At 44.3% G+C, this 16,471-nt stretch overlaps 1 protein-coding gene across 1 annotated transcript in view; it reads left to right on the forward strand.

The window, feature by feature from the left end:
• Nucleotides 1-336: 336 nt before the first annotated feature.
• The window catches only part of BDP1 (BDP1 general transcription factor IIIB subunit), a 100,644-nt gene continuing 84,509 nt past the window's right edge, over nucleotides 337-16,471 (forward strand). Inside the window, exon 1 of the mRNA XM_073679580.1 lies at nucleotides 337-693. Coding sequence (XP_073535681.1) covers nucleotides 479-693 — 215 coding nt within the window. The 5' untranslated portion in view covers nucleotides 337-478. The remainder of the gene's footprint in view (nucleotides 694-16,471) is intronic.

Here is a 16,471-nt window from a genome sequence, read left to right on the forward strand (position 1 = left end):
AATGTTTAAAGGGGTTGTCCACTACTTTATATGATCCCCCAATGCATTCATTCTCTAAATATCTTGCGGTGCCTTTTCTGCCTGTGAGCGGCGCTATCATTGGGGGTTCATATAAAGTAGTGGACAACTTCTTTAATTTGTATATTGTAGGTATGAGATGAGCTTCAGTATCACAATGCACCTATCATGCATAGCTGTGATGGAGCAGCATCCTGATCATTCATGGAATTACAGAAAACCATCCGATCAGCAACTGTGCTCTGGTCATCCTGTAATTCTAGGTGAGCGCTGCCTAACAGGACGTTGGAGAAGTCGCGCGGAGATGACGTCATCATGAAACCTCTCTATTCCGCCCGCACACCCTTCTGTAGCCCACGTGATAGGCCTGTGAGTGTGCTGTGCTTAGCTCGGAGCCTGGCTGTGAGTGTGCGGGCGGCTCCGGGATGAGGAAGACGAGCAGCGGAGAGCCGGCCACACCATGATGCGCAGAGCGAGGCTCAGCGTCCGGCCCAACGTCAGGCCCGGCGGCCGTGCTGCGGGGCAGGCGAGTGCGACCACTGCTCGGGATGGAGGAGTCGCCCCCGCAGCAGATCCTGTGCCTGACCCCGGAAAGGAGAGCGGAGCCACCGAGCCTGGGGAGCCGGGAGAACCGCAGGAGGAGAAACCGCAAGAGGAGAAGCAGCAGGCGGAACCGTGAGTGTGACTTGTGTCCTGCAGGTTGTGCAGCTGTAGCCGGGCAAGTCCCAGCTGCTGTCACCCTGTATGTATGAGGGCGGACCTGCGATTGCTGCAAGGAGCTACTACCCCCACAGCAGGCACATGAGGGGCTGTGGACTGCAAGGGGCCCAGATAGCGTTACTGTACAGGGGCCGCTCCTGTGTGTGTGTGTGTGTGTTACACAAGTGAGCAGTATGATGGGCACAGGCTTTAGCGATGTGTCAGTGATATGAGCCTCCCCTCTAAGGACAGGTGCAGACGAGCGTATTTTCAGTCCAAGTGCGATCCGATAAAACATCAGATCACTCTCCGACCAATGTCAGTCTTTGGGGTCGCGCACATGTCTGATAGATATATATCTATTTTACATTTTTTTCCCTCTGACAGTCTGGGGAAAAATCTCAGCATGCCTGAGTTTGATATGATATTCGGATCACGCTCGGTCATGCTTGGAAACCATCGGACTGCACTCGGATGACAGCTGAGTGGTCGGATATCCGTGGACTGACAGAATGGAGAAAGCTTATTCTCCATCTAATCATCTTAGAGGCTCTGGTCAGGCCGTGATTATATAATCGTCTGGATTCTCGGATGAGACCTTCTCTGGCCGTCTGCGTCGGCCCTAACACGGGGGGGGATATTCAGTCTGAACAGGGGCAGGAGGGCAGAGTGATACAAAGGTTTGTGGGAAACGTGTCAGTGTAACTTGTGCATTGTTCACTTACATCATTGCCCTGTTTATACTATGAGTCCAGGGGGCGGTTATTTGCCTTTCCTGTATAATTGTATATACAGAAATATGTAGGACCGCCCACTGGACTCCTAAGTATAAAATGAGCGGGGATGTAAAGGACTATAATACAAATGATACTGAAGCATTTCCCACAGACCCATATAGCACGGCTCAGCTTCTCCTGCCCTTTACCGTGCTGCCCACATGTGACCGTAGGTACAATGGGACAGGTTCCCTTCTGCTGTGCAGCACTGTGGGTGCGCGGTCTGAGATGGCGCTGTACTCTGCCGCTACATCGTGGTCTAGTACAATTAGATCATATTGGATTTTTGGTGACTAGCTTGTGCGGTACATTCAGGTCACAATGTTGCTCCTTCACTTGCATTGTGCTGCGATGCAGCAGTGGTATGCAACCTATCAGCCTAAAACTCTGCACATTGCCAAACACTAGGACAAGGTGGCGGTGGAGGTCTCTTGCCTCAGTGCTGGACTTTCCTAACATTTGAATAAGCCAAAAGGCTTCGAATTCTGCAGCATTGTAGAGGAGTGTTCACACGAAGTGTTGGACATGATCCTGCCGCAGGCCCGCACATGGTTTGATCCCGTTCAGTGATTATTATACATGCTGCTGCCCACCATGCTTATATGACAGAATACCGAGAAACAGAAAAAGACTCATTAAGGCTGTGTGCCCACGTAGCATTTTTCAAGCGTTTTTGATGCGGAATTTCCGCAGCGTAAACGCTTGAAAAACGCTAGGTAATCCGCCCCCCATGGTCCCCAATGGGATTCCGCAAGTTCTATGCACATGCTGCGGATTTTTCCGCAGCGTTTATGCTGCGTTCAAAAATCCGCAGCATGTCATTTAATTTTGCGTTTCCGCAAGCAGAATTGCCTTTGTTCAATGCATAAAAAACGCAAGGCAATTCCGCATGTGGAAAACGCGTGATAAACGCGCGAAAAAAGCGCGATAAACGCGTGCGGAATTCCGCATGCGTTTTTCCGGGAGAGGACTTGCATTTATGCAGCAGAAATTTTCTGCTTCATAAATGCAACGTGGGCACATAGCCAAAATGTGACCTTTAATAATAAAGTTAAAACTCTCCAAAAGTATTAAAATATTAAGGGGTGTATATCCATATACACATATCAAATGGACAGACAATCATAGCCACAAAATTATATATATAGAGCGAGAGAGACAGGAAATAAAGTGCAAACTATCAAGACCCTAATAGGTTGGCACCCTACTTTGAAATGGTATGGTGCACCTGCTGGACAGCGGCTGTCCCTTATGACCCTATAACACCCCTAATATAAAGTGCTCAGATAAAAGGACTTAATAGATGCAGTGAAGGAAATAATTATTTGATCCCTTGCTGTTTTTGTAAGTTTGCCCACTGACAAAGACATGAACAGTCTATAATTTTAAGGGTGGGTTAATTTTAACATTGAGAGATAGAATACCCAAAAATAATCAAGAAAATCACATTGTATAAATTAGATACATTTATTTGCATTTTGCAGTGAGAAATAAGTATTTGATCCCTCTGGCAAACAACAATTAATACTTGGTGGCAAAACCTTTGTTGGCAAGCACAGCAGTCAGACATTGTTTGTAGTTAATGATGAGGGCTGCGCACATGTCAGGAGGAATTTTGGTCCACTCCTCTTTGCAGATCATCTCTAAATCATTAAGATTTTGAGGCTGTCGCTTGGCAACTCGGAGCTTCAACTCCCTCCATAAGTTTTCTATGGGATTAAAGTCTGGAGACTGGCTAGGACACTCCATGACCTTAATGTGCTTCTTTTTGAGCTACTCCTTTGTTGCCTTGGCTGTATGTTTTGGGTCATTGTCTTGCTGCAAGACCCCGCCACGAACCATCTTCAATGTTCTTACTGAGGGAAGGAGTTTGTTGGCCAAAATCTCGCGATACATGACCCCATCCATCTTCCCTTCAGTACAGTGCAGTCGTCATGTCCCCTTTGCAGAAAAGCACCCCCAAAGTATAATGTTTCCCCCCACCATGCTTCACGGTTGGGACGATGTTCTTAGGGTTGTACTCATCCTTCTTCTTCCTCCAAACACGGCGAGTGGAGTTAATGCCAAAGAGCTCAATTTTTGTCTCATCTGACCACCTTCTCCCAATAACTCACAGAATCATCCAGGTGTTCATTCATTAGCAAACTTCAGACGGGCCTGCACATGTGCCTTCTTGAGCAGGGGGACCTTGGGGGCACTGCAGGATTTTAAACCTTTAAGGCGTAATGTGTTACCAATGGTTTTCTTGGTGACTGTGGTCCCAGCTGCCTTGAGATCATTAACAAGTCCCCCCCCCGTGTAGATTTAGGCTGATTTCTCACCTTCCTCATTATCAAGGATACCCCACAAGGTGACATTTTGCATGGTGCCCTAGATCTATGTTAATTGACAGTCATTTTGAACAGTTGTCTCCTTCTGACCCAGCGTCTTGCTTATGGTTTTGTAGCCCATTCCAGCTTTGTGCTGGTCTATAATCTTGGCCCTGACATCCATAGAAAGCTCTTTGGTCTTGCCCATGTTGTAGAGGTTAGAGTCTGAATGATTGAGTATGTGGACAGGAGTCTTTTATACAGGTGACAATGTACACTGTGTGCAGAATTATTAGGCAAATTAGTATTTTGACCACATGATACTTTTTATACATGTTGTCCTACTCCAAGCTGCATAGGTTTGAGAGCCAACTACCAATTAATTAAATCTGGTGATGTACATCTCTGTAATGAGGAGGGGTGTTGACTAATGACATCAACACTCTATATAAGGTGTGCTTAATTATTAGGCAACTTCCTTTCCTTTGGCAAAATGGGTCAGGAGAGAGATTTGACGGGCTCTGAAAAGTCCAAAATTGTGAGATGTCTTGCAGAGGGATGCAGCAGTCTTGAAATTTCAAAACTTTTGAAGCGTGATCACCGAACAATCAAGCGTTTCATGGCAAATAGCTAACAGGGTCGCAAGAAGCGTGTTGGCCAAAAAAGGCGTAAAATAACTGCCAATGAATTGAGGAAAATCAAGCGTGAAGCTGCCAAGATGCCATTTGCCACCAGTTTTGCCATATTTCAGATCTGCAACGTTACTGGAGCATCAAAAAGCACAAGGTGTGCGATACTCAGGGACATGGCCAACGTAAGGAAGGCTGAAAAACGACCACCTTTGAACAAGAAACATAAGATAAAACGTCAAGAATGGGCCAAGAAATATCTTAAGACTGATTTTTCAAAGGTTTTATGGACTGATGAAATGAGAGTGACTCTTGATGGGCCAGAGGCTGGATCAGTAAAGGGCAGAGAGCTCCACTCCGACTCAGACGCCAGCAAGGTGGAGGTGGTGTACTGGTATGGGCTGGTATCATCAAAGATGAACTTGTGGGACCTTTTCGGATTGAGGATGGAGTGAAGCTCAACTCCCAGACCTACTGCCAGTTTCTGGAAGACAACTTCTTCAAGCAGTGGTACAGGAAGAAGTCGGTATCGTTCAAGGAAAACATGATTTTCATGCAGGACATCACATGCATCCAACTACTCCACAGCGTGGCTGGCCAGTAAATGTCTAAAAGAAGAAAAAATAATGACATGGCCCCCTTGTTCACCTGATCTGAACCCCATAGAGAACCCCATCATAAAATGTGAGATCTACAGGGAGGGAAAACAGTACACCTCTCGGAACAGTGTCTGGAAGGCTGTGGTGGCTGCTGCACGCAATGTTGATCGAAATCAGATCAAGCAACTGACAGAATCTATGGATGGAAGGCTGCTGAGTGTCATCATAAAGAAAGGTGGCTATATTGAACACAAATTTTTTTGTTTTTGCATGTCAGAAATGTTTATTTCTAAATTTTGTGCACTGATATTGGTTTACCTGGTGAAAATAAACAAGTGAGATGGGATTATATTTGGTTTTTATTAAGTTGCCTAATAATTCTGCACAGTAATAGTTACCTGCACAAACAGATATCCTCCTAAGATAGCCAAATCTAAAAAAAACGCACTCTAACTTTCAAAAGTATTAAGCTTGGATATTTATGAGTCTTTTGGGTTGATTGAGAACATAGTTGTTAATCAGTAATAAAAATAATCCTCTAAAATACAACTTGCCTAATAATTCTGCACACAGTGTAAGACAGCTGTCTTTAATGCAGGTAACGAGTTGATTAGGAGCGTTTAACTGGTCTGTAGCAGCCAGAACTCAATAATGGTTTGTAGGGGATCAAATATCTATTTCTCACTGAAAAATGCAAATAAATTTATCTAATTTATGCAATGTAATTTTCTTGATTTTTTTTTTTTTTTTTGTTTGTTTGTTATTCTATCTCTCAATGTTAAAATTAACCTACCCTTAAAATTATGTGCAAACTTACAAAAACAGCAATGGATCAAATACTTATTTCCTTCACTGTATGAGGATATTATTAGCCTATGTGCCCACGATGCAGAAATGCTTCAGATTTTTCCTGAGCGTTTCTGCATCTCCCTGGCAGAAAATACGCATGCGGATTGTACATGCGGATTGTACATTCTGCCAGGTAGAAGCGTTTTGAACATGTGATTTCGCAAGTGGGTTGTCAAGCGCTTTTCCAAGCGATTTTAGCATCACTTGGAAAGAGCTTGACAACTTGGTCACACTATATAAATCCATGAAACGTTATGGATTTATATAGTGTGACCAAGTTAATTTAAAAAAAGAATAAAATGATAAAAAAAAATAAAAAACCATTATACTCACCTTCCGATGGCATGTGGTCTTCTCTCCAATGCGTCCTGGCTCCCCGGCTGCTCGCAGTGGTGTAAAAGGACCTTCCATGACCTGATAGCATGCGGATATTAAGCGATTCAATCCAAGTCAATGGCGGCGAAAACGCAAAATTAATGGTAGTGCTGCGGATTTTTCCGCAATGATAATCCGTAGCGGAAATTTCCGCAGCATGTGCACGGCACATGCGGATTATCATTGGGGAACATTGTAGACCTTCTACCAAGCGTTTTTTAAGCGTTTCCGCGGCGGAATTGCCGCTGCGGAAATGCATTGTGGGCACACAGCCATACCCACTTATTAGTATTTGCATGATCTAAGCCTAACTCTTAATTTCCATGTAAAGGAGCAACCAGTCCCAATGACATCAATTCATACAAATATCGATCCACAGATGATGGAAATACTCTTGATCTGATCTTCTCCCGGCTTTGCTCAGTACATGACTTTACTAAGGCTCTGTGCCCACAATGCTGAAATGCTCAGGATTTTTTCCGTCCTGGCTTCAGCTCGCGGTGCACTACACTGAAGGACCTGCCGTCACATGACTAAATGACGTCCGCGCAGGTCCTTCAGTCCACCGAGAGCTGCCGGCAAGCGAAGACGAGCACACCGGGGGCCATCAGAAGGTAAATATAATATTTATTTTTTATTTTATTCTTTTTTTCACAGGTTCTATGGTCTCCTCTCCTCCACACCCGGGTACCATCCGCACATTGAAACGCATGTAATCCGCATGTACAGATCCAGTGATGTAGATTCCATGTGTTCCAATGAAAGTCAATGGCGACGAAAACGCAGCACTTCCGCAAAATAATTGGTAGAGCTGCGTTTTTTTCCGCAATGATAATCCGCAGCGGAAATTTCCGCAGCATGTGCACAGCACATGCGGATTATCATTGGAGAACATGGTTGGCCTTCTACCATGCGTTTTTAAGCGTTTCTGCAGCATTTTTGCCGCCGCGGAAACGCTTAAAAAACGCATCTTGGGCACACAGCCTTACTCTCCTCTTCTGCTTTCTGACCACACCCTTCTTTCATTTTATGTCAAGAACTGTCACCCTGCTCAGGACACCCCCATTTTCCACACTTATAGAAATATACGCACCGTTAACACTCAGAAATTCATGAAAACGCTGCAATCATCATTGGCCCCAATCTCCTCCCTCTCGTGTCCTGACTCTGCCCTGAAGCATCATAATGAAACATTGCAATGCACCCTGGATGAAGCCGCACCTCCTACACCGAGAACAACTCGGCACAGATGGCGACAACCTTGGCACACACTACAAACACGTTTCCTCCAGCGGTGCTCCAGGTGCGCTGAAAGGCTGTGGAGAAAATCTAATCTGGCCGAAGATTTCCTCCATTATAAATTAATGCTTAAAACATATAACTCCGCACTTCACTTCTCCAATCAAACCTATTTTAACAACCTCATCATCTCACTGTCCAATAATCCTAAACGACTCTTTGACACGTTTCATTCTCTCCTTAATCAAACAGCACAGGCCCCGACCACCGACCTCAGCGCTGACGTTCTGGCCAATTATTTCAAAGAAAAAATTGACCATATCCGACAGGAAATTTTCTCCCAATCCCCAAACGTTACGCATGCTCTCCCCCGCCACATTGTATCCTGCTCACTTTCTGACTTCGAACCAGTCACGGAAGAAGTGGTGCTCAGGCTCTTTGCTTCCTCTCGCCCTACCAGCTGTACCAGTGACCCTATTCCGTCACATCTCCTTCAGTCACTTTCCCCTGCTGTCACCACTCGCCTAACTAAAATATTCAACCTCTCCCTCTCATCTGGTATCTTTCCCTCCTCTTTTAAACACGCCAGCATACATCCATTACTTAAAAAACCATCCCTTGACCAGAACTGCACGGCCAACTACAGACCTGTGTCTAATCTTCCCATCATCTCTAAACTCCTGGAATGCCTGGTCCACTCCCGTCTAATCCGCTATATCTGAGAACTCTTTTCTTGGCCCTCTACAATCCGGTTTCCGCTCTTTACATTCTACTGAAACTGCCCTTACCAAAGTCTCTAATGATCTACGAACATCTAAATCTAATGGTCACTACTCCCTGCTGATTCTCCTGGATCTCTCTGCAGCATTCGACACTGTGGATCACCAGCTCTTCCTCACTATGCTCCGCTCTATAGGCCTCAAGGACACTGTTCTATCCTGGTTCTCCTCCTACCTATCTGACCGCTGCTTCACTGTGTCTTTTGCTGGCTTCTCTTCCCTTCCCCTTATTGTCGGGGTTCATCAAGGATCGGTCCTAGGTCCCCTCCTCTTCTCCTTATACACTACTCCTATTGGACAAACAATCAGCAGATTCGGTTTTCAGTATTATCTCTATGCCAGGGGTGTCCAAACTTTTTTCTAAGAGTGCCAAATTTGATGAAGTGAACATGTGCGAGGGCCGATCATTTTGCTTGACATTCTTTGGACCATTAAAATGAATGCAAATAAACTTTTTTTGCAAAGTTTATTGAAAACGGCATACTTTTTATTTTGTGACTTGGATGACAAATCTAAACAGGTGTTTAATCAATCTGCCTTAAAGGGGTTAACCCAGACATACCCCCATTCTCACCCAGGAAGCCCCTCCCCGACTTGAGCATCGAAGCAGTTTATGCTCCAATGTCCTACTTTTGCCCTGCACTAAATTGCGCAGAGGAAAGGCATTTTCTGGAGTTCTAGTGACATACCCGGCTCTCCACGGGGCTGGCAGAAAGCCCAGTGACGTCACCGGCACTGATGGGCGGGCTTTATCACCAGTAAACCAGCTAGAGCAGCGCTAAAGCCTGCACATTAGAGCCGGTGAAGCCTCCTACCGGCAGTGTGTCATTGTAAATAGCACAGGGCAAGGGAGCACATCGGAGCATGAGATGCTTTGATGCCCATGGCAGGGGGGCTGCCTGGGTGAAAAAGGGGGTATGTCTGGGTTCTGAACTTGGACAACCCCTTTAATATAATAAAAACAGGAAACTGAGATATCTCAGGAACATTTTAAAGTACATTACACAAAGTAATGTAAGGTTGTCTGTCAACTTATAAGTTCAAAAAATGTGAACAGGAACATAACAGCAAGTATACATGTGTTCAAATATATAACTGTCTATCCAACTGACATTAATTGAGATTTTACAACATATTAATCTCAATTAAAAAAAAGAAACTAGCCTGCACTAATGTGAAGGGTGAAACTGGGATCTGGACTGCAGCACATAGACTAGGTCTGGTTCAATGGCCGTGGTTTTGATGCGCAAAATGTCACGCAGGTGAGAGTCACTTAGTCTTGTCCTCACGCGGTTCTTGTTAAAGTTCATAACAGAGAATGTCTTCTCACACAAATATGTTGAGCCAAACAAGCTCAGGGTTTTCTTAGCCAATGTTCGAATCTCTTGAAACCGGCTCTTATCCAGTTGGCGGTAAAAGTTAACAAGAGAGAGCTGTTGATGACGACTGCGTAACTCGCTGTCACAATGTAGCTCAATGAGCTCGAGCTGCAACTGATCAGGAGCATTGTCGGGGTCAACAGAGAATGGAGAGGAGAAAATGCTGATCTCCTTTTCAATAGCTGCAAAATCTTGAAAGCGCCGTTGAAACTCCCCAGCCAGAGATGTGATGTCTGCTGCATACCTGCTTATTTGCGCATGGATATCATCCTGTGGAAAACTGTTAATTATTTCCTGTAGCGCTGAAAAATGGATGGTATTGGGCGGTGTTTGTGACAACTGCCTTAGGAAAAGTTGCAGCTTTGTTCCAAAGGCTTTGAGGTGTGAATAAAGTTGGTTCACCGCTGCATCTTTGCCCTGAAGATTCATGTTCAGTACATTCAGATGCTTTGTTAGGTCGACTAGAAACCCCAAATCAGCCAGCCAAATTGGATCAGATAGTTCTCGCATCGTTTGTCCCTTTGTTTCCAAGAATTCTCCTATTTCCTTTCTGAGAGAGTAGAAACGTTGCAGTGCAGACCCCCGACTGAGCCATCTTACATCGTTATGATATGAAACATCTTCATATTCAGCCTGGATATCCAGTAGAAACTGTTTAAACTGGCGGTGGCACAGGGCTTTAGAGCGGATAAAATTAATGGTCTTTAGTACCGGTTTCATAACATGATCATATTGGAGATGTTTAGCACAGAGAACTTGTTGATGAATGATGCAATGAAGTTTAATAGCTTTGCCTCCTTCTTCGCTCACCTTGTTACAGATTAGGGTTGATAATCCACTTCGTTCACCAGTCATGGCAGGTGCCCCATCAGTAATAATCCAGTAACTTTGTTCCAAGGCAGTTTCATGTCATCTATGGCAGAACTAACAGAATCAAATAAATCTTTCCCTCTTGTTTGATCCTTGAGGCTCTGGAGGTCAAGTAGCTCTTCAGTCACATTCATTTCATCGTCCACCCCTCTTAAAAAAATCAGCAACTGAGCCGTGTCAGATAGGTCCGTGCTTTCATCACAGGCTATTGAAAAGAAGTCAAAATCAGCTCCTTTTGACATTAACTGTCTCTTAATATCCGATGAAATTTCTTCAATTCTCCGTGCTACAGTGTTACGAGCCAGGCAAATGTTGGAAAACTCTTGCTTCTTCTCGGGACAGACATTCTCTACCATTTTCATAACACATTCTTTGATAAAGTCACCCTCTGCAAAAGATTTGCAATTTTTAGCAATTAACGCTGCCACCTCATAGCTCGCCTTTGTGGCATTTTCATTTGACTCACGGGCTCTTGTAAAAAATCGCTGTTGTGACAATAAAACAGCTTCAAGTTGCTTATACTTTTCACTTCGGTCGTGCCCTGTTAGCTTGTCGTATGTGCTATGTCTCGTCTGATAGTGTCGCTTGACATTAAATTCTTTATAAACAGCAACGGTCTCTTGGCATATCAGACAAACACAGTGATTCTTTATTTCAGTGAAAAAATATTCTACTTTCCACTTGTCCTGGAAGCGGCGGCCCTCACTGTCAACTTTTCGTTTCTTATTTGTAGTTGCCATTATAAAAATTGGCCAGAAGGGGAGAGATTAAAAGGCGCAGAGGGTGGAACAGCAAAAATAAGATACTGCTATATGCTTTATAACACAGGCAGAGAATAGCAAGCTGTGCAACAGTCGCACATCAGATAATGGAATTATAGCACAGTGACAGGCAGTCAGGGGTTAATGAAGGGTATGACAGCTTGCTACCACAAGCTTGTGTGAGAGCCCTGCTGGCCTAACCTTTCTGGAGGTGTAAGGTGGCGCAGGGACTTATATATAACTTAATATATATATTATTTATATAATTTTACACAACTAAGCTGAGGTCTTCAGCCTATCTGACCTCTGAACGTCTTACAACCCCTGGGGGCTGGAGATCTCGCACGTCGCGAGATCTTGGCTGGCCGGTTGCCGCCGCTCAGTACTCCGGCGCAGGGAGAAGGAAAGCCGAAATCTCGCGATGTCCGAGATTTCGGCTCTTCTCCCTGCGCCGGAGTACTGAGCGGCGGTGGCGACGAGAGCGGCGGTGGCGACGAGAGCGGCAGCGGCCGCAAGGTACATGCTGCTGGATACCTGGGGGCCTTATTAGTCCGGACCGCGGGCCGCAAATGGCCCGCGGGCCGGACTTTGGACATGCCTGCTCTATGCTGACGACACCCAATTATACACCTCTTCGCCGGACATCACCCCTGCATTTTTACAAAAGACCAGTGATTGTCTTTCCGCTGTCTTTAACATTATGTCCTCCCTCTATCTAAAATTTGAATCTGTCAAAAACGGAACTACTCGTATTTCCTCCCTCCACTAACCTACCAGTCCCCGATATTGCCATTTCCGTTTGTGGCTCTACCTTTACTCCCCAGCAACAAGCCCGCTGTCTTGGGGTCATACTTGATTTAGATCTTTCCTTCACTCCTCACATCAAATCACTCGCTTGTTCATGTCATCTACACCTCAAAAACATCTCTAGAATCAGAACTTTTCTTACCTTTGACTCGGCAAAAACTCTTACTGTAGCTCTTATTCATTCTCGTCTGGACTATTGTAACTCTTTACTAATCGGTCTCCCTCTTTCTAAACTTTCCCCTCTCCAATCCATCCTGAATGCAGCAGCCAGGATCATATTCCTTGCCAACAGCTACACCGATGCCTCTTCCCTGTGCCAGTCATTGCACTGGGAAATATAAAAGTATCACTCTTACCCACAAAGCTCTCCTCGATTCAGCACCGCCCTACATTTCCTCCCTCATCTCAGTTTACAACCCTACTCATGCCCTCCGTTCTGCTAATGACTTAAAACTAAAATCCTCCATAATCCGAACCTCCCACTCCCGTCTCCAAGATTTCACGCGTGCTGCGCCAATTCTTTGGAGCACACCTCCCAGGACAATTCGATTAATTTCCAATACCCACAGTTTTAAGCATGCCCTGAAAACCCATTTCTTTAGACCGGCCTATCACCTCAACACACTTATCTAACTGTCCCAGTTTGGCCCATATTAAAATTTTCTTCAAAATCATGTTCATACCATCCATGCAGTGATTAGCCTCTGTATATACTATACATACATACTGGCTGGCGACCAGTTCATGCAGTGTTATGTACTTACCTTATTTAGCATATTATGGCTGCATTATACAATATTTGTACATTTTACCTTTTGTGTCCCCCCCCCCCCCCCCCCATTTCCTTATATACTGTAAGCTTGCGAGCAGGACCCTCACTCCTTTTAATATCGGAGTTATGCTTATTCTGTAACGTCTTTTTGTCTGTTCAAGCCCCCCCCCTAAAATTGTTGAACAAGCTTGAAGACCTATCTATTGATGCAGGTACTATTTTGGCCTCCATTGGCGTGGAGGCACTTTATAGCAGCATACATCAGGTCTTGCAGCGGTTAAACACTTCTTGAACAGCAGAGGCTTACATTTCACATCTCATAATGTGTTTCTTCAAGAATTATTGGAATTTGTGCTTCGAAGCAACTACTCCCTCTTTAACTGCAAATGTTACCACCAGCTCAGGGGCACGGCAATGGGGAGCCCTTGTGTCCCCTCATATGCCAATTTGCTCCTGGCCTGGTTGGAGGACACTGTAGTGTTCAGGGATGAGGATGTCGTCTGGTTCCCCAGGATTATATTCTGAGGCCGCTATATATTGACGACCTCTTCGTCCTGTGGGCCGGAGATCAGGTAACATTTTGAATCCTTTATGGATTATCTTAACACCAATAGCCTAGGCCTGTCCTTCACATATGAAATGGGGAAGGTGGAGATTGCCTTCATGGATGTCCTTTTGTTTAGGGAGGTAGTGATGGCTCTCTCAGGTCTTCCATATATTAGAAACCCACAGCAACGAACAGCTTGCTTAAATTGGAGAGCCATCACCCAATCTCCTTAAAGAGGGGGATCCTGAAGGGGCAGTTAAGAGTGAGGAGGAACTGCTCCTCTCTAGCTGAATTCAACAACCAGTCAGTTGATCTAAGAAGGAGATTTTTGGATCAGGGATATCCGTTGGGGACAGTTGAATCGGCATGTAGGCCTGCTTTGGGTGTGAATACATCATCCCTGTTAATTCCTAAACCTAAAGTAGAGAGTGACTCTATTACACGTCTGATTGGTCATCATACGTTCCAATCCAATAAGGTCATGGGGATATTGAGAAAACACTGGCAAATCCTGAGAACTGACCCAGATGTAAGCGGATTTGTGTCTCCATATCCATCTGTAACATTTAGGAAAGGGAAATCGATCCGTGATAGGATTGTCCATAGTCATTTCATTCCACCAAAAAAGGATAAAACCTGGTTAGACAAAAGGGTTTTGGGCACCGATATTGTAGTTTTTGCCGTTATATATCCCCATCAAGTACTTTTCAGAGTGTTGTAACGAAGAGAACATACAACATAAAGTGTTTCGCAAACTGTAAGACAGTGGGTGTCGTGTACCTATGCACCTGCACATGTCCCATTGATTACGTGGGCAAAACGAAGCGTGAACTTTGCGTACGTATCAGTGAACATTTGGGAGTTGTAAGGAACAATAGGGACACACCAATAGCACGGCACGTTAACTCGGCGCAAGGTGATTGGGACAAAAGGATACTTCAGCGGGAGACTAGATAGATCTACTGGATGGAATCTACCAGCCCCCGAGGACTCAATGAGCAATGTAGCTTTGCTAGTCTCATCTAAAAACAAAATTTTTACGGCTATTCCTTGGAACCATACTTTTCAAAATGATCATTGGATATATGATTGTCCCATCTATTTTTGATGGTGGGTAATATTTTCCCTCAAATTTTTTAATAATGGACAGTATATAATTTTTGTAAGATTTTATTATGTACATGAGTACAGCCTATGCCAATTTGCTTCCTGAGTACATAACTGTTTTTAAACATGATCAATGGTATTGGATTGTCCACTAATTTAATACTATGCTGCTGGACCTTTTTATATATAGGTCCTAAACAAAAAATACACATTTTAACATTCATGCTTCTACTGTAAGTGGGATGCACCTTGTGCCTTATTTTTAGCCACATTCTAATTATGGAAGAAAGCTGTGGCCATAATATATGCACAAATCTTATATATGCTCCATGGGTGATACTTGCGCTCCACTAGTGATGTGTGGAGCACATGCATATTAATTTAATTTGTAGAGGCACCTACCATTGATGTGTGGAACGCATGTGCATTGCACTAGCAGCTACTTCCTACAACCAGAAATGACGCAATGCAACCGGAAATGAGGTCAGACGCTGGTTTAAATAGCGGCACTTTGAGCTACTAAGCTGTGCACATGAATCTTTGTTGCCACAGGATACTGTCATATTGATGACGCATTGTCATATTAGGGGTGTTATAGGGTCATAAGGGACAGCCGCCGTTGAGCGGGGGTGCTATACCGTTTCAAAGTAGGGTGCCAACCTCCGCTGGTAGGCAGGTATTCCCTTAGGGACTATTAGGGCCTTGATAGTTTGCACTTTATTTCCTGCCTCTATATATAGTTTTGTGGCCAACATTGTTTGTCCATTTGATAATATGTGTATGTGGATATACACCCCTTAATATTTTAATAATTTTGGAGAGTTTTAACTTTATTATTAAAGGTTATTTTTTAGGGGTCTTTTTCTGTTCCTCGGTCTACATCTACAATTGGGGCGCCGCCATTTTATTTTTTTTCTCGGAGTTTGACTTTGACAGAATATGCCTGGTAACGTCTTAGAAAGTGACTGAAGTAATATTAGAAATTGCATTGGGAAAAACCGCAGCCAGGTGAAATGGCCGACAGACGAGATTTCTATTGAAAACAATTGGATCTGTTTTTGTAGACTTTTTTCACAAGGATTGCGTCACAGTAAATGATGATTTCTGCTTCATAATCTGTGCGGAAGCTGTTATACCTGTCCTATTACCTGCATTGTGCCATCATCACCTGTAGTCCTGCTGCGGGGCCGGCGTTATGTGGGTATAGTATATCGGTAATGTGAGAAGTCAGTGTACAACGGTTTGTCTGTTACATCACTTCTTGTTACTGTGTGTTACATATTTGAGGTCTGAACTACGAGGTATGTGTCACCCGAGCAATAGGGCGTAGATAGTAACTGGTATACAGTCAGCGGGGTGAGGAGGAGGCCGGCATCACTAGTGTTCATTACCCCATACTGTATATACCTGTCTAGGCCCTATTAGATCCAGCTCGGAGGCGGCCGGGCACCTTGTACAGCTGAGTCTTATCGTCTGACATCTATTCCTCTCCCTACATGCACTTGTATACACATACATATGTACTTACACACACAAACATATGTATATTATTTATTACACAACACACTGATTCACTCGCTACTTTACCCGGAAAAAAATAGCTGTAATTGAAATTTGGACTGTACATACTTTGGTTCATGTGCCATAAAGCAGGAGATGAAAATATCCACCATTTTCATCCAAGCACGCCTGCACTTGCCATTCCATATTGTTGAATGTATTCCGCAGGATGTCTGGGGTCATAGCCTGAATTTCTCGGAGGGCCTGTAATGTTCGTGGCTTGTTACTGTACATCCGACCCTTCAAATGGTCACAAAGGAAAAAATCCGGCAATAACAAATTCATTTCTCTTGATCGGGCCCTTTCAATTCCTGAATAACAGTGACTCTATATGGGTAAACATAACTTTTCTTGGCCGCTCGTGGACACGTGGAATACGACATGTTTGTCTACTGA

This window comes from Phyllobates terribilis, unplaced genomic scaffold (genome assembly GCF_046119375.1).
Source record: "Phyllobates terribilis strain yellow unplaced genomic scaffold, ASM4611937v1 Scaffold_1__5_contigs__length_1240528914, whole genome shotgun sequence".
NCBI lineage: Eukaryota > Metazoa > Chordata > Amphibia > Anura > Dendrobatidae > Phyllobates > Phyllobates terribilis.